The sequence below is a fragment of the Mchenga conophoros genome, linkage group LG11 (genome assembly GCF_057382185.1).
Source record: "Mchenga conophoros isolate Kocher_MC1m ecotype Shallow Benthic linkage group LG11, M_conophoros_male_GT1.1, whole genome shotgun sequence".
NCBI lineage: Eukaryota > Metazoa > Chordata > Actinopteri > Cichliformes > Cichlidae > Mchenga > Mchenga conophoros.
The window spans coordinates 36,549,649-36,570,563 of NC_140536.1; the positions used below are offsets into that span (position 1 = coordinate 36,549,649).

General features: G+C 42.1%; 2 protein-coding genes and 1 long non-coding RNA gene across 5 annotated transcripts; 2 read left to right on the forward strand and 1 right to left on the reverse strand.

Annotated features, from left to right (window-relative positions):
* Positions 1-350: 350 nt before the first annotated feature.
* Positions 351-7,073, forward strand: LOC146564925 (lysosomal thioesterase PPT2-like). Its single transcript, XM_085292725.1, has 8 exons — positions 351-636; positions 2,895-3,048; positions 3,549-3,644; positions 3,772-3,879; positions 3,960-4,043; positions 4,124-4,208; positions 4,980-5,034; positions 6,191-7,073. The coding sequence occupies exons 1-8, from the start codon at positions 475-477 to the stop codon at positions 6,332-6,334; spliced, it is 888 nt and encodes a 295-aa protein (XP_085148851.1). The 5' UTR covers positions 351-474; the 3' UTR covers positions 6,335-7,073.
* On the reverse strand, positions 4,569-8,569 carry LOC146564926 (uncharacterized). Its single transcript, XR_014894464.1, has 3 exons — positions 8,131-8,569; positions 6,197-6,309; positions 4,569-5,858 (listed from the first exon to the last, which is right to left on the reverse strand). It is a non-coding gene; the product is annotated as an uncharacterized LOC146564926 (long non-coding RNA).
* Positions 7,368-20,541, forward strand: LOC146564927 (uncharacterized). 3 transcript variants are annotated; one of them, XM_085292723.1, is made up of 11 exons: positions 7,368-8,305; positions 11,325-11,543; positions 11,616-12,613; positions 12,840-12,983; positions 14,938-15,018; positions 16,040-16,144; positions 16,406-16,555; positions 16,848-17,006; positions 17,863-18,015; positions 18,562-18,753; positions 19,583-20,541. In XM_085292723.1, exons 2-11 carry the CDS (start codon positions 11,372-11,374, stop codon positions 19,685-19,687), a joined length of 2,259 nt encoding a protein of 752 aa, XP_085148849.1. In that variant the 5' UTR covers positions 7,368-8,305; positions 11,325-11,371; the 3' UTR covers positions 19,688-20,541. The 3 variants fall into 3 exon arrangements, with proteins under 3 accessions (XP_085148849.1, XP_085148850.1, XP_085148848.1); XM_085292722.1 differs by having other exon boundaries at positions 8,038-8,305; positions 12,837-12,983; XM_085292724.1 differs by lacking the exon at positions 14,938-15,018 and having other exon boundaries at positions 12,837-12,983.
* Positions 20,542-20,915: the final 374 nt, after the last annotated feature.

The following is a 20,915-nucleotide window of genomic DNA, read 5'->3' on the forward strand; positions in this document are numbered from 1 at the left end:
CAACTTTAATTTAAACAAACAAACGTTCACGTCACTTGTAACATGAAGTCAAACACATGAACAGAAGCAAGAGATGAGCAGCAACGTGATGTTAACGTATGCCTTGTGTGTATTTGTGAGTTCATCTAACAGATGAAAATATAAATTAAAAAACTTTCATTTATTAAAATGCAACATTTTTTTAATTGTCTCAAATTAATTATAAGTGAGTAAAAGGTCGAAAAGACTTTTGCTTTATCGATGGGGTTCAGACCGTTGAATGTTGAAGGGGTGTGATTCTGTAAAAGCGGATGTGGCCTGTGGAAAAAATACATGTGTATAAAGAGGAAGCAGCTCGCGCTCATGTATGGTTGGTTGTCAGTATGAAGAGAGCCGTAGTCCCTCATCGGCCGTATTAACGACACCACCTCAGGTCAAAGTCCTCGGGATCATCTACAGCCCCCCGCACTGCTTCTCACCTGTATCCGGGCGGAGATGAAGTGTCCACGGGTAGCCGCAGGGTCGCGTGGCCCGATGCTGCTGCTGCTGGTGGTGGTCGCAGGTGTTTGCGTGGACAGCTATAAACCAGTCATCATCGTGCATGGCATCTTTGATGGACCACAGCAGTTCCAGAACCTGTCAAGGTCCATAAAGAAGGTAGGACCGCGCACAGCGTGCGATATCTCTGCTGCAGAACAACAAGGCTAGAAAACAGCTCCAAATGCGTTAGAGCCGCTTTATTTACCACAGGAATTAAAAGTGGTGTATTATTCGTGCTTGTGGTGATGTCTTTACTTTGATGTGTTTTGTGCAAACTTGTATGTGCACAAAGACTCACGGGCCTGTTAATGTTCGATATTAGAGTCTTAAGGCGGTCCTGTTGTGTCCACGGTTGCGTTTAGACTTTGGTTTTTCGGGGATGTGTTTCTGGTGGAAGTGTTTAGCTATTAACGGACCGCAGGACTCGGGCTCAGTGATTAACGTCTCCAGGCCAAGTTCATGTTCAGAGTAGCTGTTCAAATTTAAAACCAGTTTTCCTGCGTTGTCTCTAGAGCGGTACTAAAAACTGCGTACAAGCATGTTTACATATTTATTATAAAATAATGAAAATGTGTTTTCAAGTTCGAGGCTTGTCCTCATTTGCACACGCAGTCAAAACAAGTTTGTATCATTTTCTCGGTTGACTTTCAGTAACTTTGGGGCAACAAGTCTGCATATTTTTCGACTAAAGCCAACTTTATCAAACATTACAGTTCACAACAGTGATTTTATTTTATTTTTTTTAATAATAAATAAACTGGTACTCACACAGAGCTTTCCTGTTCTATTTGAGCATTAAAAACATTTTCAGGTGCTTTTAACCGAACTAACACTCACACTCTTATGGATGCTGGGATCCAGCCGCCAAGCTGTTGATTGACAGAGAACAATGCTAAAAGGGGGTAAGTCTGATCATTAAGTACTAGTTATTAGAACTCAGTGATCACGCTTAAAGATTTACTTCTTTGACTTACATTTCAAGTTAAAAGACTTTGAAATGATTACTTTTTAAACTGGATTTGCTCCGAGTATCTTTTGCACGGGATGTTCTGACTGTATTCTGTCACCGCAGCAGGCAGATAATGTGCTTATGATTCTATGCTTGTTATTATTCATCCAAAACCATATAAACTACAGTTGTGCGCTCGACTGTTGTTTGATCCTTTCCAAAGACGAATGAAAAGCCCCCAAAGTGTCTCTTGTAAGTGAGCAATAGGAAGGAATATCTCATCAGTCATGATATTAGATCACGTGTTCAGTCTGTTCAAGCAGCCTTAAAAGTACTAAATGATTTTATTGAGGCTTTGCACAGAAACACTGTGCAGCCTTTTTCATGGACTTTTCCAAGGCTTTTGACACTGTAGATCATGAGCTATTGAAGCAAAAACTGTGAGTGGTTCAAAGATGATCTTTCCAACAGAACTAAGTGTGTGAATGCTGAACGCATCACCTCTTGCTTCCTTGATGTGGTTGAAGGTGTTTCCCAGGGATCAATTCTGGGGCCAATTTTGTTCACCTTATATGTTAATAATATGTTAACCCGTTCATGTATAGTGGTCACTACAGTGACCGCTATTCAAAGGCTGTTTTCTTGTATTTGTGTCAGTGTCGATGGCATACTTGCACATAAACCTCTACACTGGACACTGATGTGTCACTCCACACCACCCACTGGTCCTTTTATGTTACTATAGATGTATGACGTGTTTCATTGTAATTATTCTTATTTAAGCCTGTCATGCATGAATTATGACAACCTCAATCAGAGTTTTTCTTAAGTGTTTTTATTCATGTTTAATTCCTAAAGATGAATAAAAATGCTTAAAAATCTGGATCGAGGTTTTCATAATTCATGCATGACAGGGTTAATAATCTCGATCAACATAAAAATTCATGCTCTGTAAAGATTTACGTGTCATGTGTTTTAGTGCTGTTGTTGTCCAGGTTGGCCGTGTAAAGGACATTATAAATCTCAGTGGGTCTTTCCTGGTTAAACAACAATCTGTTTGTGTGTAAATTGAACTGGTTGGTATTTCCTCAACGGTACCTGAATCCACCAAATGTTCAACACGCAAATCAAGAGCTTCTATCCTACTGTAGGTTCAAGGCAGAATTTTGTATTTCAAGTAGGAATAAAATACTTAAAATGATATTGGACTTGATAACATATCAGATAAAACAAAACAGTGAAGTGAAATTCAGCAAATGGTTTCCAGTTAGCGATTTCTGTTCCTCTGTGTCTTTCATTTCCTCAGGATCAGTTTTGACTTAAGAGTTCTGCATTCGAGCACCTGGCTGAAGATTTATGACAGCTGATGTTTCCCCTCATTGTGCCAAAAGTTTTACTTCCACTTCAATTTCTTTGCACTTCTCAGGTGCATCCAGGCACTGAGGTCACAGTGATTGACTTGTACGACGACCTGTTGAGTCTGCAGCCGCTGTGGAAGCAGGTCCCAGACTTCAGGCAGTCCTTCAACTCCATCATGAAAAATGCTCCTGATGGTGTCCATCTTCTGTGCTTTTCACAAGGTGCTCCTGCCGTACAATTAAACATTTAATAGAAAAACAGATTTGATAGAAAAATAACAAAAACATAGTCTTATAGCGTTGATGCCCACCTGACAACTGAGAAATAAAGGTCCAATTCTGGGGACTTAGAAGGTCCACATTTAGAGTTTGGAGAGGTGGTAAAGTCATAATTTAGAGGATTTTCATCCAGGAGACAATAGTTTATATCCCACTGGGACTTTTTGAATTTTGAATTTAGCTTTTACTTTGTCTGTGTGATTGATTTAATTTTTTAAAATTAATTATTGTTATCATGTTTTAACTTTTATTCATTGGTTAGGTTTAAGCAAGTTTAGGTAAAAATACGACACATCACACTCTTCCACTTCTAGCCGCTGGTTCATCTCTATCGTAGTACGCAGTAGTTATATAGAGAAACTGCATAATAGTGAGGACTGATGAATTTAAGGTAGAAATTTCTGAAGCTGAGACTCATATTTAGTCTCTTTTTTTCCATGAAGGTGGTCTAATTTGTCGAGCACTTCTCTCCACGACTCCCAACCACAACGTGCACACCTTCATTTCACTTTCATCCCCACTGGCTGGACAGTACGGAGGTCAGAGAGCTTTTAAAAACTTGTCTGCATAAGCTTCAACATTTAAAGAATGTGAGCTTTGTAACACACTTCTCATTATTCGCCAGGATGTTTAAGATGAACTTGATCTTATCCTCTTACTCCACAGACACAGACTACCTGCAGAAGGTATTCCACAAAACCTTAAAGAAGAATGTGCATTTTATCTGCTACAACAAATTCGGTCAAAAAGTGTCTATTTGTGACTACTGGAACGGTGAGAAAACAAGAGTTCTTCAGATTTAACTGAAGACAGTCTGCACATTTACTGAAAGATAAAACATATTTTGTCCACAGACCCTCACCAAAGACTCAGCTACCTGCGGAACAACATCTTTCTGCCTCTCCTTAATGGTGAAAGACCTCACAGTGACATGACAGGTATTGGATCTGGTTTAGTCATCATATGCACTGGTTAGCACGAAAACAAACGTTCATGCCTTTGGCTTTTCCTTTCACAGCGTGGAGGGAAAACTTCCTGCAAATCGAGAAGTTGGTGCTAATTGGAGGACCGGATGATGGTGTCATCACACCGTGGCAGTCAAGGTCTCACTGTCATCAGCTTTACAGCGCACACTCTTTGTTCTCTTTCATTTACATTTTATAAATGAGAGGTGGCTCATTATGTCACACTGACGAGACTGTTTGAAAAAAAGTGACCCATCAATTTCCTTCTGTTGGCTTTCAATCAATCGAAAAAAATCCTGACATGAATTTTGGAGGAACAAAATTTCCTGTAGTGCATTCTGCTGCTTGTGGGCCACAAAGCAGCACTTTATGTGACGGTCACCTTAAGATGCATGTCGGTCCTTTTCAATATTGGATTCAAAGTACAATATTTGTATTCAGTTGAACTCAGGTCAGTCAGGTCCCACCTTCAGACTCACAAACAGTTCCTCCCCCTGAGCCATTCATCCCCCCACTCACCTCACTGCTCTGAGCCACGGTCTGAGTAACCCTCATCACTCAGGCCAGACCAAGTCTTTTCTTTGCTCTTTGCAACTGTTTTCTTCTCAAATGTGTGCCTTTCTCTTATTTTTGTGCACATTTCTTCTGATTGCTATTTATTCCTGCTGTCTGCTAATAAAACTTTATTCCAGAACAGTTATGTGGAGCACGCACAATTTCGTTATACATGTACAATGACAATAAAGGGCTATTCTATCCTATCCTATACTAAAACTGTAAAGATACTCGGTTTGGAGACAACAACGTTTTTACCAGCAAAGCCTTCGATGTGTTTGCAAAGTGATCAGTTCGTGGTAAAAGTTATGAAACATCTTTACCTGAAACAACTGCTTCCTTTTTTCTGTGCAGCCACTTCGGATTCTATGACAGCAGCGAAAACGTCGTAGAAATGCAGAAGCAGGAGGTTAGTGGCAAACTGAAGTGCTGCCTGTACAACACACTTCATTTTTATTGAGGTGTAGCTAAAAACACAGTCCTGCTGTAGGTTTTCACTTAATGACTGACATAATATTAAGTCTCTTACAGAGGTGTTGATTCAGCTTTGTGGAAATTGGTGGTGTTTCTTAGTTGTGCTGCATTATACAGTCCATGTTTTATTTATGAATTGAGAATAGATGGATGGATGTGTGGCAAAGCTGAATCATTTGTCTGCTGTATCTTATTATCTCATAGCAGAGCTACTTTTAGTGACATTCACAGCATGCAAGTGTGGCAGGATATTATACACATTTTCTTTAACACACACACACAAATGTTGAAGGGAGGAAATTAAGGATGAACAGATCATTTTATTAGCAAAATAAAAATACTCAGGGTGGTTGATGGGGAGGGAGTGGTGGTGGAATTGAGGCTGAAAGGAAGGTGGGTCAGTCTGCTGAGGAGAGATGAAGGGAGAGACGGGTGGAGCTAGGTGCAGAGGTTTCAAAGCTGAGCCAGAGGAGGAAGAGGAGGAAGGCAGAGGCTGGAGTCAGCCAGGGAACAGAACATACAATTTGTGCAGATGCTCCAAAGGTAGGAATACTTCATTTTGGAGTTCTCCTCCCACCAACATGTTCCAGCAGCGTATCACACCTCTATCATGCATCACAGGTAAAAAAATGCTTTTGAAAAAGGACGCGCCTGTGCGTCTTCAGTCGTAGCTCCTGCAGCAAGCCTCCTCTGTTGTCTGTCACCAGACGTGTTTTAGGAATCGAGACGTTCTTCAAAATGGGGTAATGAGATTGTTTTCTGGATAAACAGGTAGGAGGATCGAAGGGGCACAAATGTGAGAAATGAGAATGAGCACACAAAGAAAACCAGAAGTAGGCACAGGAAGTTTAAGAAAGAACTCAAAACTAAAGGATGTTACAGAGACCAACACAAAAAGGCTCCTCCTGCTGGACTGCTGTGTTAGACTGCTCTCTTGTAGAGAATAAAATGTTAGCTGAATGTATTTTATTGCAAATGTGTTAAACTAAACTTGGATTTTTTTAATATCTCTACTATTTTCACTGCAGACCCTCCACTGTGTTCATTCAAAAACACAACTTGAATCATGTCATTTCCTTCTGCTCTCTCAGTTTTACCTGAACGATGCGTTTGGGCTGAAGACGCTGGACCAACGTGGCGACTTGGTGACGTGTGTTCATTCGGGGGTGAAGCACACAACCTGGCACTCCAACTTCACAGTGTTCAGGAACTGCATGGAGAAGTGGCTCACATAAAAACTCTCCAACAGTAAAACCGTGGACGTCCGTCCACATGTGAAAACTTTTTGTGCAATCAAAGAAAACAATGATTTAACTCCTGTCTGTGCAAATGTGCAGGATTTGTGCTTACTGCACTATTCATACTGCACAACTGACTGCTGTAAATTTTTAAAAAGGTTTTTATTTTATTAACATGATTTGCTTATATAAGCATTTATAATCAGCTTTCAGGTTATGATGAACTATCTCTTTATAAGCCATCTTATTTAATGTTTTAACGTTTTCCACTGATCAGTGTTGATAATAACTATCTATGAAACATCTTTTAAACTGTTGTTTTTGTCTGATTCACAGAAAGTGCATTTTGTACACAGCCAAAACTTTGTGATCCTTTTTTGTACCTTGAGAAGTCCTTAATGGAAATGTCTTGAATATTGAGCGTAGCTGCTGCTCTCATTTCTCATTCTGTACATCCTCACTTCCGCTCCGTGCACCTTCAGATGGTGGTGTGAGGGCAGGAGGTGAGCAAGATATACAAGGAGAGAGGAAGTAGTATACTCAGGAGTACAGAGTATAAGTAAATGAGACTTCCTGTCCACTGTGTGCTTACTGTCAGTATCACACCCACGGTGGTGATGAATCGGCTGTATGCATAGCTGAGCTCCTGATTAATCACTCAGTGCCCTCTGGTGGAACTGTATTGTAATTTATAACAATGTATTTATATCAAAGCTATTTCCTATTTTCCTCTTCATGAGGTGCATTTCATTATTGCATTAACATATTTCATGAAAACTTGCATCTCTGCAATGCTTGGTCTGGTTCCCCCAGACTGTACAGTCCAGCTAATGACCTGAATGACTTTATTATATGAACTTTTTTCTAAAATGCATTCTCAGAAATTTCTCATATTTTCATGCTTCTCTGTGACTTTAACTGCAGATTTATGATGCTACCTACGATTGTCAAATTTAGCTTTGCTCATAAGAATAGAGACTTAATTACTTTTGAATGTAAACCAGCAAATAATGCTTCTGCCAAACTTTTCTCCAGCGTCTAGTTGAAGTCGTTATTGTAAATCAACATATTTTCTAGTTAAACAGCAGTGAAAATCTAAACCGGCTCTTTGACCTGGCTTAGATTTTACATACAGTTTGTCCCACTGCTGACACTTCACTCATGATTAGATTAAAGCGTCATGGTGGAGTGTGATCAATCACTTAATCCAATTCATTTTCTCCAACAAGAGTTACTGATTCACAGTCTCACTTTAAATTGTGATTAGCTAATATATTTTTCATTTCATTTCATTTTTATAGGAAAAAATTCAATATATTTAATCTTCCATACGCAGTTTTCCCCCTCATAATTATTTCTTACATCCAGATTAGATTCTATGTGACAAAATAGCATAAAAATGACTTAGTATTTGACCCTGCAGCTGAATTACTAAAAAGGTCAGAGTCAAGAAGTGGATCTGTAATAATTAATGATTTTACATCGACTTATTGTGTAACACTACTACTACTATTTAAATATATAAATAAAAACACTTTTTTTTTTAAAAAAAATTTTTAATTTTAGCATTATGTAGCCTACTTTTCATATGAAAAGTACATAATGCGAAAATTAAAAATGCTTCCATAACAGAAAGGCCGATTGCGTGTCTCATTACATTAGTGAAAGCAGGCGTGGTAGTGGGCCTACGAGTCAGCGCAGAGCCACACGAGAGCAGTAACGATCTTTACTGACTCGCTCCAGCTGTTGCTCTTTAACAGGTATGACGGTGACGTCACTAAGGTGACACCCACCTCTCCTCCTCCTCTCCGGTGTGTTGCAACGCAGCTCCGGCTCAGTTCCCGGTGGAGATTTTTCTGGTTGGAAATCTTTTGTGTCTCCTGCTTCTTTCTTTCTGTCGCGACCATGAAGCTTTCCGCCGGCTCTTTCAAACCTTCCTCCCTCTGAGAGGCCCGCAGGACTTTCAGCGTAAGTTGACACCGATTCGAAAACTTCCCCGTGGATTTGTCTCGTGCTGGATCAACTACGCTGCTTTCACGTTCAATCTCTAGACCTCGGTAGCTTAAAATAGAGGCAGATAGACGGAGTTGAAATGTTTTCCACTAGATGGGGATGGGTTTCCTTTTTGGAAACATGTTGTGGGACGGGACAGGCTGGGGTTTAAAACAGCTGAGCGCCCTTCGAAGGGCGAAAGCCGCTCGGAGGGACTGAAAGCTGGAAAGACAGATTCATTCATCGACAGTCTGGCTGCACTTCACTGTCAGCGTGGCTCAAGGTCGACGTGTCCCGCCCTGTGGGGAGCTACTGTAAACAGCCTGTAGCTGCAGACAGCACAGGGCTCAAAACATCCACGGAGGGAACAGAAAGCTGTAAATCAGAGCACCAGTCAGGCTGCTGATAATGTCAGAACGAGTCGTGCTAAGTGTGAAGGCAGCTGGAAAATACAGACAATTCTCAGCCATCCATTTAAACTTTAAGTCAGGAACACTGTTGCCTATGATGAATGTTGTACCAGAAGAAATTCATTACCTTCTCAGTAAGCTAGTATGCCACTGTGATAGTGGAACTAGATCAACATACTGTAATCTGCAGGGAGGATCCCCAGGGGAAGAATGACGATTGGAGTGAACTTGTAGATGAATAGGTGTTGGTAGGTATGGTGATGGTAGTAGTTTGTGCCAAAAGGCTGGACATGGCTAAAGTGAACATTTCATCAAGACAGAAGGCTTTATGCAACAGTGGGGGAGTATATCTTATGCAAAAGGAACAGTCGGAAAGACAGAATGTAGCTGGGCAGGATTGGGTGTCTGCAGGCTGTAGGATGGCTTTGAAAATGAAGAAGAGAAAGCAAATGAAGGCAGAGGCAAGGATTAAATGGTGGAAGATGATTCAGTGTGGAGCTGGCACAGGCCCTGGGTGATAGGAAAGAGTTACCAAATGACTGAGGAAGCACAGCAGAAGTTTCTTTGGCCTATCCTCTGGGCAGAGGGCTGAGGACAAGAAGACTTGGTGGTGGAATGAGGAAGTACAAGAAGGTATTCGACGAAAAAATGGTATAGTCAGGGAGATGAAGTCTGTAGACAGAAGTACTAAAAAGCTAAGTGTACAGCAAAGGAAAAGTAAGTTTTGTTTGAGGCTGAACACTAAGGAAGGAGATAAGGACTTGTAATGGTTGGCTAGGCAGAGAAGTCAAGCTAGAAAGGATGTGCAGCAGGCTAGAGTGATTCAGAATAGAGATGGAGCTTGCATAACATTCTAAGAGAGTGTGCTAGGAAGATGGAAGAAGTACTTTGAGGAGCTGATGACTGAAGAAAAGGAGAAAGAGAGGAGGGTTACTAGGATGGATGGAGGAAAGCTAGAGAATGAGGAAGTGCAGAGGATTAAAAGAAAGTGAGGGCAGCTATGAAGAGTGTAAAGGTGGTTTGCCCCGATGACAAACCTGTGGAGCTATGGTGATGTCAGAGACAGCAGTTAAGTTTCTAATCAGATTGTTCAACAGAATCTTGGATCTACTCATCCATTTCAACAATAAGGTTGATGTGCAAAGTTGTAGTAACAGAAGGATGAAGATGATGAGCCACACACTAGAGATATGGGAAAGAATTGTTGAAGCTAGGTTAAGAAGAGAGGTGAGGAACAGTGAGCATCAGTGCGGCTTCATTCTGAGAAAGAGCTCCACACACCTGATGTTTACTTTGAGAGTGTTGATGGAGAAGCATAGAGAAGAGAGGGTCAAAGGCTGACAGGTGAGGTAAGGCAGAAGTCTCTGCATCATGTTGTCAGACAACACTGTGACCTGTAGTTGGAGTAGGTGGAGGTATGCTGTGGACAGAAGAGGAGTGAAGGTCAATTGAACCAAAACCGAATACGTGTGTGAAGGAGCGGGATTTAGGTGGTGTGGTGAACATGCAAGGAGCAGAGACAATAAAAGTAGCTGTTTAAATACCTGTTGTTGAGAATGCAGGCAGGGTGGAGTGGGTGGAGACGGGCGTCAGGGTGATTTGTGACTGAAGGATAGCAGGCAGAGAGAAAGGGACGGTTTTACGATATGGTAGGGAGACCTGCTGTGAGACGGTGGTGCTGAGCTGGTGGCGGAGTTGAAGGTGTTAAAGCTGTCATTGGGAGCAACGGCTCAGGTCGAGCATTTTTGAAACAAAGTTAGAGAGACGAGGCTGAGGTGGCTTAGACATGTGCACGGGAGGGATGGTGGATATGATGGAGAAAGGATGTTGAAGATGAGCTGCCAGGCATTTATGGATGTAGTGATGGAGGACAAGCAGAGGGTGTGACAGAGGAGGAAGCCAAAGAAGAAGACGGTAATCTGCAGAGCCCTCAAAGTACACTAACATAATAATTTTCTGTTGACACAAAGAAACCAGCTTGAGCGTCTCCTCGTTATGTAAATCCAAACATCATAAAAATGCACAACCCTGTTTCCAGAAATGTTGAGATGTGTAAAAATGATATATATCAAATAAAGAATTGGAGAATAGAGAAAAAACTTCTCTACACAAGGAACAAGGGTGGAAAAATACTAATGTGTGTTATGTTTGGATCCTCAAGCTGCAATTACATTAAAACACACATGGTTCTGTAGTGGAAATCACTTTGTGGGCTTACAACAGACCAGTGCTGGAACCATAAATGGAAGTTAAAACTCCACCAAGCAAAACAAAAGAAAACAAAAAGAGGCCAGAACCCCAGCAGCCCTCTCTGGGCCTCGTTTGTGATGGAGTGGGTGGAAGTAAAAGCTTCCTGTGGTCTGATCAATCAAAATCCAAAATTGTGTTTGGAAATCTTGGAATTTTTGCCCTCCAGGCCAAAAAGGAAATGGATCCAGCTTATGTGTGTAGTTCAAAAGCAAACTTTGTTCTGCCTAATATTGATCATACAGTGTTCACAACACCAGGCCGTCAGTAGTAAATGATGAGAATTTCCATCAGTGTCTGTATGAAACATTTGAGCTAAATTCTGCTTTAATTTACAGTTTCCTCATCTATTGGACAACAAGGGGAAGAAGTCCATCTGTCCAAGATGTCCTCCAGAAGTAAAAATGACCAGTGCCAAATATGTGGCGGAGCTCTCCAGGGAAACCAACGGCGGTGGCTGTTTGGGGCCCAGAATAAGAAAACTGGTCAGCCTCGGACCCCAACAGGGTCGTTGAGAGGAGGGAGCCGGTCCCAGTCATCACAGAGCAGCTCCTGGGGTGAGTATAGAGCTTAAAAATGCTTAACATATTGTAATAATGTAAAAGTAAACATTTTGTTTCTCTTCACAGGCAGCACGTTATCTCTTGGTTCCTCCGTTTCTCTCTCCAAGTCTCTGATGTCCGTGAGCTCCCCCTCCAAGAGCGTGGATCTGCTCACGGTGTTGACCCACATACTGGGGCAGTCTGTACCACGGGGCGGCGGGCAGGGGGAGTTTGTATGTGGCAAATGCGTGTGCCTGCTAGAACGCGTGTTCAAGTTTGACACGGTCATAGCCAGGGTGAGGGTGCTTTCGTCTGAGCGCCTTCAGAAGCTGACGCATGAGAGGGACAAAATCAGACAGTGGGTGCGCCAAAACTACTGCCACAGGCATCTGCAGGACTTTCAGAGCAGGAGCAGCACCAGCGAGGAGGAAGGAGAGGTGGAGAAGGAAGGCTACAGGGAGATGCTCAAGGAGAATATGGCGCTTTCAGAGTACGAGTGCTGGTCAGAGAAGTGGGACACGTGTCCGTATTTTATCAGAACGGGGAAAAGATGCAGAAAAGGGAAGGGGTGCGAAGGTTGCGATTCCTTACGGGTGTCCGACTCTGATTACGAGTCAGTTTGTGGGGTTCCTCGTCACATGCCTTTCCAGCCCTTCTCCCCGTTGTCCCAGGATAGATCCCAGAGCGTGCCCCTCCACTGGCAGAGGGTGCCATCCGTCAACTCCAGCCCAGCCTCCCTGGCAGGGTCCAGTCTCTTGTTACGAGCTCCTTCCCACACGGAGTCCATTCAGTCTCTTGATTCTCTGGACGGGAATGACCCCTTTGATTCAGCAAGTGATCAGTCAGTCAACTTCATGCTGAGAGAGCTGAGAAGTATTGGAGGGAAGCCGGTCAGTTCGCCATCAGGAAGTAAAATCCCCGTTCTGGGCAAAAGGGATGGGAGGTACCTGGGAAAAATCGAGGAGACTGCATCACCCACAGTGACCAGGGTGCTGAACTTTAGGGATGTGGAGAACGGAGGGGATGAAGAGAATGGGGATGTCCTAACATTGCTGAGGGATGAGTTCATGCCTCTTCACCGTGAGGTGAGCGTGCTGTAGAAGATCATGCAGGCCTGGATGAACTTTGAGCAGTTGCCATGTGTGCTAGTAGCTGTAAATATTGACCGTGGCTGCAATAGTTTATCCAGGAACAGCTGCAGCTTGTCCAAACATCCAACATGATTAGAATTACACGCGTTACTTTTCTTTGTGTATTGCATAATAGCCCACACCGTGTTTATTGTGAGGCTTTTTTATTTTATTTTAGAAGACTGCTGATAGAGTTCATCATGGTATCCGGCACCTAAAAGGCCAACTTGACCAAGCTGCATCCCGCATCAGGACCCTGGAGGCTGAGCTGAAACATGGGAGAAGCAAACAAGTGGAAGTCAACGGATCACAAGACTGGGCCCCTGTAAGCTTTCAGTTTGTTCTTTAGATGTTGAATAATAAAATGAATCCAGTTTTCAGTTTGAAAAAAGCTTTAGAGTCCCTAAAATTTGCGTTCTCTCAAAAGGTCGGCAGGGCCTGTAAGAAAACTGTCCTACTTCTCACTCAATTTGTGACCTCATTGATCTGACACGCTCATTTGATAGTCCTTTATAACGCAGCATCATGTTCATTTGATAAATTATGGTAGGACCGTAACATGGTCCTACTTTAATTCACATGGATGATGAAGTGGGTCATCGGTGTCTTCGGAATTCATAATGTCCGAGTTGAAAAAAACAAACAAAAAGATGGCAACAGTCAAAATTTAAAAGGTGCAGCTTCAGATTGGGATGTCACAGTGGGTAATGTCACAGTGGCATCACACAGTTTTCTGATTGCCATCATTTCTCTTGTGGATATGAAAGCAAAAGCAAAGCCAGGTGGGAGGTGAAAACATCTCATTCTAGGCTTCGGTAGTCCAAAGGCCAGATTTACTAAGTACTGGTATCTAGACTAGCTTGAAGGGTAAACTGAACGGAGATGCTGCTGATATTGTGATTTAAGAGATATTTATTTATTACCACAGAGTTATTTTTATCCGCTGTCACACAAGGTAAATGTCTCCAGCCTTTTATTTCTAAGAAGAAAAACAGGTTTATTGCAGCAGAGTGACACAGCAGCTCCTCGGTCACATGTGCAAACAGCTCCGTGAGCCACCCTGCGAGTGTTGACCGAGTACAAATATAGCATTATGAAAGGAATGGAGGTTGGGTGGTTGGTTTTGTATCTGTGCAGGGTGTGTCTACATTTCCTCATTTTCAGGTGCACATAAAGACACGCACAACACAAACACACTCGCAGCCTCTCACTGGAATCTTCCCCGACCGGTGGAGTTTGCCCCGGGCTCGGTAGTCTTATGATAGGATATCATTAACCGGCCTCATGACCTGTCACAGCGAGGCTGCTGTGTTCACATGGTGAACATTATTAATAATTAATGTGAAATCTCTGAAAACAGCAGCAGGTTTAAACGTGCAGTAACTGATATTTAAGTTACTAATTTATCCCCGAGCAGTTACAGTTTATTTTGTTTTTGTTCTCTTTCCAGGAAACTGATGTTTTTAAATTCAGTACTCGCTCTCTTTTAGCTTTCTTTGATCTCCAGCAGCTCTTGAGGGAAGAATTTTCCTCATGAACAGATGAATGCTTTTTTTTTTATGTTCCATTAAAAAGCTGAAAACTGCCTCCTGCTGCTTCTGGCTTGTAACTGTAAGAAATGAGCTGAACTGAAACATAAATGAATACAGTCACAACAGCCACCTATTTTCTCATGGCCTCTTCATCACATTATATTGAAACTTTTCAGTTTTAAAGCAGTGTTGGGTGATGACAGATCAACAAATGAAGAGCTTTTTTCTCTTTGGAAAATTTGGTATTTAATTTCTAAGTTTTGGGGATTTGCAAAAAAACCCAAAACAAAGCTGCCAAGTATTAAATTAAATGGATCCTTACAGAAATGAAATAATAAAAAGGACTAAAGTGCTTATTCTGAGCATATTTAAATATATTTATTAAATGTTTTATGAGTTATCACACAGCAGGTTGGAATAGTTGTAATCACTGTTTAAACAATGCTGAGAATTTTCAGGGATTACTCTGTAGAAAATAAATTTTGTAATTATTATTAGTTTCCTATTAAGTAAATACTTCAAATATTTAATGCGTTTAAGTTCTCAAATAAGAAAATTGGCTTCTCTTTTTTAAAATTATTTTATAAAAGTAGGTAAACTCTGAGCCAATACCATTTCAAACGCACAAAAAAATAATCAATAATGGAAATGGTCATCTTTAAACTCTCTGATGAGGTACTGGAGTCTGAGCTGTTCCATGGCTTCTCTGTGGCTTTTGAATGAAGCTGTTTGTTCTCTTTCCTCCAGCTGGTCCAGGAGGAGGCGGCTGGCAGCTCCCTGCTGCAGAGCCTCGGCCTCTCCCTGCACAGCCGCGAGCGTCTGATCCAGGTGGGTGAGGTGGAAAGCGTTGCGGCAGCTCGAGCTGCTGCTGCTGAGGCTCCGACTCGAAAGCTCTCTGGAATGTTGTTTTTCTGTGAAGCTGCTGTACGTTTAAAGTGGCAGTGCCAAATCTGTGTGTTCAGGAGTGATCGGAGAAAGCTTTCATCACGACTGCCGGTGTTTGTAGCTACTTGTCATGTTGATGATTAACAGCAGGAAAATTTGTGGACTCACAAAAACACAAAACAAAACCGGGCTCACCTAGCAGAAAGATTTTCTTACCTGAAGGTTACTGGAGGATCATGGAGACTATTAAAGAAAATATTGACATTTATGGTTAAGGATAATGTAATAGGATGGAGCTTTTCAGTTACAATCTTTTAATCGTTTTAGTATTTTATGTGGACAATGATAATATGATGATATAATTAGTTGGTTTTACATGTGCTTGTGGACAGAGACTGCACGTCTCTAGCTTTACACTGGCTCTTTCTCTCTATTCCAGTCTTTATGCTGGGCTAACAAGCTTCTGGCTCCAGCTTACTTTCTCTTTGCCAACCTTATCTGAATCTGAAACTCTTCCATTTAAAATATGCACATACTTTATATTTTTACATCTAACACTCAAAGAAAGTCTGCTTACCTCAGCCGTTTAATGCAGAAACCACTGAGTAAGACAGTAAATATATGCTACAAAAGGAGAACCATGTCCTGTAAAAGCAGCAGAACCAACATAATACTGACATTTTCAGCATTATACTTCATTTTGTGTTGATCCACACCTCTGCCTTCTTTACACTTGAACACTGAGAGTTGTGGTTTTAAACAGATTTGAGCATGTCCGTGTACCTGCTTCTCACTTGCATCCATATCAAGTCATTGCCTCTGGGTATTGTAACTCTCTGTAGTATTTTGCTTTAAAAGCTCGCTGTAATCCTCGTTTAGAAAGGATTTCAATCATTTAACATCCAGAAAATGCAGGTAAAATGTTCACGAATGTGTTCACAGACAGATATTTCCTGTCTTCCAGGAGTGCACGAGTCTGATCAGCAGGCTGTGTGTGGAGGAGGGAGCAGGGACTGAGCTGGCCAACAAGCTGACTGAGAACTTGAGAGAGATTATCTCTGACAACAAGGTTAGAGCTGCGCTGTCTGTCATTCTCATGCTGATTGTTGACATTAAAGCAAAGCTTGCTCTGCTTATGATGACACATGTTACCCGCTCACTGAAGCACGGCGGTTGTCAGCACAAGCAGGCACATTTTTGCTGATAGTCAGCAAACTGAGCTTTCGTGTCCCTGAAAGGGTGGAAGTACTGTGATGGACACTTTTTATTGAGTTCAAAATTATGTTTATTTTCTGTCGATAAGCTGATTGTTTCATTTTCTGATCTTCAGGCTGCGCTGGAGGCTCTGAGGTCTGAAATAACTGAAAAAGAGAAGAGCATGGAGAACGAGATCGAGGCTCTGAAGAAGGCTGGACGAGACCGAGAGAGAGACTTGGACACCCTCAACACTGTGCTGCAGTGCAACCAGGACATCATCAGTGTAAGACCACACACTGCCACACGGGTGGTCTCCTGTTTGGCTGTGACTCTATTTCTTTTTGATACGAGGTTAGAGATGCAGGACAACTCGGGGAATATAAAACAATCCTGTCAGCTCCTCTCATGCTGTTTATTTTGCAGGCATGCTCATTCATACATTGCACACATACTGATCTGTTTATTTGGTTACTTTATTTAATTCAAATACTCGCAATTAAACGCAAAACACAACTGCACGCTCAGCACTTTAGTCGCGCTGCATGTACTTGAAGCTCTCTCTGTTTTTGACTCAGGACCTGCGGGTGGCTCTGGGAGAGAAGGAGCAACTGCTGAAGGAGGTGGAGAAAGAGAGGGAATTGTGGAGGCAGAGAGACGGGGCCCTCACTGCTGTCCTGCAGGAGAAGGAGGCTCTCATCCGCACCTTCAAAGAGCAACTGGAGAAAGGGATGGAGGTAATACACCTGCAGCCAAACAAACCTCTTTGAAGCTTCTCCTTTTACTGTCCTGTGGCCGTAAAACACGAGATATATAAATGTTTTTGCACAGCACTCACAGAAGCAGGGCAGAAAAACCCCTAAAGTAGCCGCGCCCTCCTTAACTGTTGAGGCTCGCTGTAGTCTGCTGATGCTTCAGTGCTTTGAGAGCAAATCTCACATCTCTTTATTGAAGGTTTGTTGGAGCTTTATGCAGAGAGACAGGAACAGCCTGGCACTAGACAGGAAGTCATTGTGCACAGACAGAATGAACCTGCAGTAGCATCAGCAAATCTAGAAAGTGAGCTAGATTGGTTTCTCTGGGTTAGAATTAGATTATGAATTGAATTTATTGAATTTAATCACTATAATGAAAAAGCTTCGCCTGTATTTAGCATGCACATGAACACAAACACACCCACCAGTCATTAGTGTGCTAACAGTATAATTATGAGCCTGTCTGTGTGCTTATTTAGTCCCCGGGAAACGCTGGGCAATGCCTCCATGCACTGGTGGGCAGTTATCTGAGTTAACTTTGACTAATAACCAAAGCTGCTTCTATGAGGAGCATCAGTCAGATGTGATTAAAACTAGTTAGAAAGGTTCCCCTGCAAGTTTTACTTCCATCAGCATTTTTATGTTTCTGTATTCTCCCCCAGATTTAAAGTCAGGATCTTTTTAGTGCCATGTCTCTCGTATTATTAGGATATGACATGTGGGGTTTTTTTTCTCTGTGTGACTGGATGAACTCTGCATTCCTCCCTCTGTACGGCTAAGCTGAGGTTTGTCAGTAAATACTGTCTTCAGTAAGTAGAAACGTGTCATTTTCTTCCAGGCTCTCTCAGATTCTGTGACTGGCCAGCAGTCAGGGGGGGGCGGGGCTGAACTGGCAGCTATGTTGAAGGATCAAGAGGAAAGCAGCGCCACCTTGTGCCAGGAGGTCACCAAGCTTACAACGACCCTGCAGGAATACCAGGACATGGTGCAGGTGGGAGATTAGCCCGGCCACACGAGTTAATTATTTCAAGTTAATTAGAAAACTGAAAAAGCAAAAAGCCGCTGAGTTTGTGATGAATTTCCACTTTTACCTAATAAGTCTGCATTCAAACACACATTCATAGTTTATAATAGATTATAAGACAGAAACTTTTGAAAATACAGGGAAAAATATTAAATTGTAAACTTTTTAATGTATCAAAAATAATGTGAAAGATAATTAAGTCCCAGCTTCTCTGATCGAGCGGTTAAACTTCTTTTGAATGTACCTTTCCTACAGGTTAGAGCAAGTGATTTACAGAAATGACAGGAAATTTAAAAAATGGAATAACTTAATAATCTAACCAGTAAAAATGCTGCTCTTCCAAAACAATGTGGTGCTTCGTTTTTTAGAAATTGCTTCTAATCAGTGCTGGCTGGAAAACCACACTGAAATTTAAAATGAAATCATCGCCATAAGCTGCCTCTGGTTTGTGACCCTAAAGCTCCACATCACAGCCACAACAAATCTGAGCCGTTCATTCTGCTTTTTCTCCAGAGTCAGCAGGAGAGTCACAGTCGGACGGTGTCCTCTCTGACGGCTCAGCTCAGAGACGCTCGGCAGGAGCTGAGGGAGAAGGAGAAGAAGAAGAAGGAGGCGGACCGAGCGCTGCAGAACGACAGGGAGGACAGAGAGCGGGGCGAGAGGAGACTCAGGGACAGCCTGGAGAAGAGGGACAAACTCATCGAGGTAAAGAAGCAATTCGTGCCACTCTGCAGCATTTTAGGCAGCTACTCTGAACGCCTCAAATAATAACAAAAGCTTTAAAATATTTTGCATCTGTGTCAAAATAAATATTAAAAAGCTTTTCATCCCCAGGAAGATGCACTTGTGCTGCACATGCCAGTGTCTCAGAACATTTGAGCTTCATTAACAGCTCAGTACCAACACTGTCAGCGTTTTTGCTCAGCCAATGAGAGCGCTGAACCACTTTATGCACCTGGCAGCTTGATTGGAGGCCATGTTTGTTGAATCCACCCATAGATTTCTGTTCAGGACTCTTTCAGTGCCCCATCTCCTCTCTTTGATAATAATACCGATACTTGATGTTTCTTTAATATTTATTGTTGGGCAAATAATAAGAAGTGAGTGAGTGCCAGTGTTTGTGTATATCCTTGCTGTCATGTATGTGAAGACAGAGCACCTGATACAGGGCCTAAGATTTGTAGTGGAAAGCACTGCTGCTTACATCTGCTGCTGGTAGACTCCTCACACGACTGCAGTAAAGAATCTGTTCTTTGTTGCGTTCTTTAGGCTTTGTTTTGATCAAAATATCACAGAAAGTATGGAAACACTGCACTAATTTAGGAACTTCTCGAACTTATGAACCTTTCTGTTCGTGTTTCCAAACCGCGAGAAGAATCGTTAAGCTCAGACAGGTGGTTTTTGTTTTTTGCTTGCCACTTGAATTCAAATATTACTTCTTGGTTAAGTTGTCTTCAGTGTTGTTGTTCGCAGTAGGAGGAGTACAGAACTAACAATGAACTCGCTGTACTTATGAGTGCTCTTCTTTTTAAAGCAAATCCTTTTGGATGCTGAGGAGCGGGACCATCTGTTCAGAGAGCTGCAGCAGAACCTGCAGAACAAACGTGAGCCTTTGACGGCCGTCAAACACACACTGTGATGGAGGAGGAGGAGGAGCCGGGCTGACACACTGCACCGACGCCATGCAAACTCACTGCACAAAGACGGAGGAGCACTTTGCACTTTCCGCACCTCCTTTCTGCCTCCTGAGCATATTTATCTTGGTGTACATTAAGTCTATTTATATTTATCCTCGCAGATTAAGGAGACTTGAAGGAAAGAAGCTACTTTTCTCTGTGGAGTGAGTGAGACGGTGTGATTGTTTTCTGGAAGGGGAAATGTTTGGTGTGTCCTCTTGTGGCTGGATGTTTAATACTTGATTCAGATACGAGCAGATTACTGTATAAATGTGATTTTGAATGTAACGGGTTTACGCAGTGAGATCATTTCATGCAGCGGGAACATCTCTGAATGGTGTCATTGTCCTTTAGGGCAGGAGCGGGCACAATATCGCTTTAAAAGGTGTTTGTTTTTTTCGGGGGGGGGCGGGCTAATTATAATCTTTAAAACTCTTTATGGTGGCGTCTTGTATTCATCTTTTTCCTTAGTACAGAACTGCCTAGTTGCTGTTTACAGTGCTGATGTCACGCTTTGTTAAGTGGAAACGTGCAACCAAAGAAATGTTTTTAACTGTTTTAATTTTCCATTTTTCTTTGTCTCGCTTTCTATTTTTCTGGAATTATTTTCAACCATCTTTAATGTTTACATGTCTCGTATTGTTGGTCGGGAACTGAGACATTTTTTTTTCCCCCCATTTTTTGCCTTTTAACTCAAGAGGATTAAAAACTCTGATCCAAATAAGTTCAGTCTGCAGTTCTTGTTATTTTAAACTGCATTTCAACTTGTTCTTTCTTAAAGGGACATTTCACTCCAGAATTAAAGTTCAATCTGCTTACCTTTGGACTGCTCTGCAGTAGTGATCCTTCACTTTAATATAATGTAAGTAAACAGTTCACACTCCATGGTAATCAAAGCAGCAAACCACATGTTTGAAAAACTCAGCAGCAATGTGTCTCTTAAAGTTCATGAGGCAGTTACTTGGAAGAAAAATTCCCAAACCTAACGTGAGCAGTTCCACCAACCCTGAGAAGTGTGCGTCTAACATTACAGCTCAACCAAGAGGGACGGCTTTAATGTTTAGATGCTGTCAGACTGTCGTGAGCACGAGTCGCTCACTGTGGGAAAGTGCACACTTTGATTTACAGTAATACAGCAGGAGTGATTCAGTGCTGTCAGTCAAAGTCGCACAAGCTAAAGCAGACTGCTTT

Bases quoted from the DNA above. Each gene is read 5' to 3' on its own strand.
- LOC146564927 (XM_085292722.1), top strand. From the start codon at position 11,372: ATGTCCTCCAGAAGTAAAAATGACCAGTGCCAAATATGTGGCGGAGCT. The intron at 11,544-11,615 runs GTGAGTATAGAG...TTCTCTTCACAG, and splicing joins ATCACAGAGCAGCTCCTGGG to GCAGCACGTTATCTCTTGGT. The intron at 17,007-17,862 runs GTAATACACCTG...ATTTTCTTCCAG, and splicing joins AACTGGAGAAAGGGATGGAG to GCTCTCTCAGATTCTGTGAC.
- LOC146564925 (XM_085292725.1), top strand. From the start codon at position 475: ATGAAGTGTCCACGGGTAGCCGCAGGGTCGCGTGGCCCGATGCTGCTG. The intron at 3,049-3,548 runs GTGCTCCTGCCG...TTTTCCATGAAG, and splicing joins TCTTCTGTGCTTTTCACAAG to GTGGTCTAATTTGTCGAGCA. The intron at 5,035-6,190 runs GTTAGTGGCAAA...CTGCTCTCTCAG, and splicing joins TAGAAATGCAGAAGCAGGAG to TTTTACCTGAACGATGCGTT.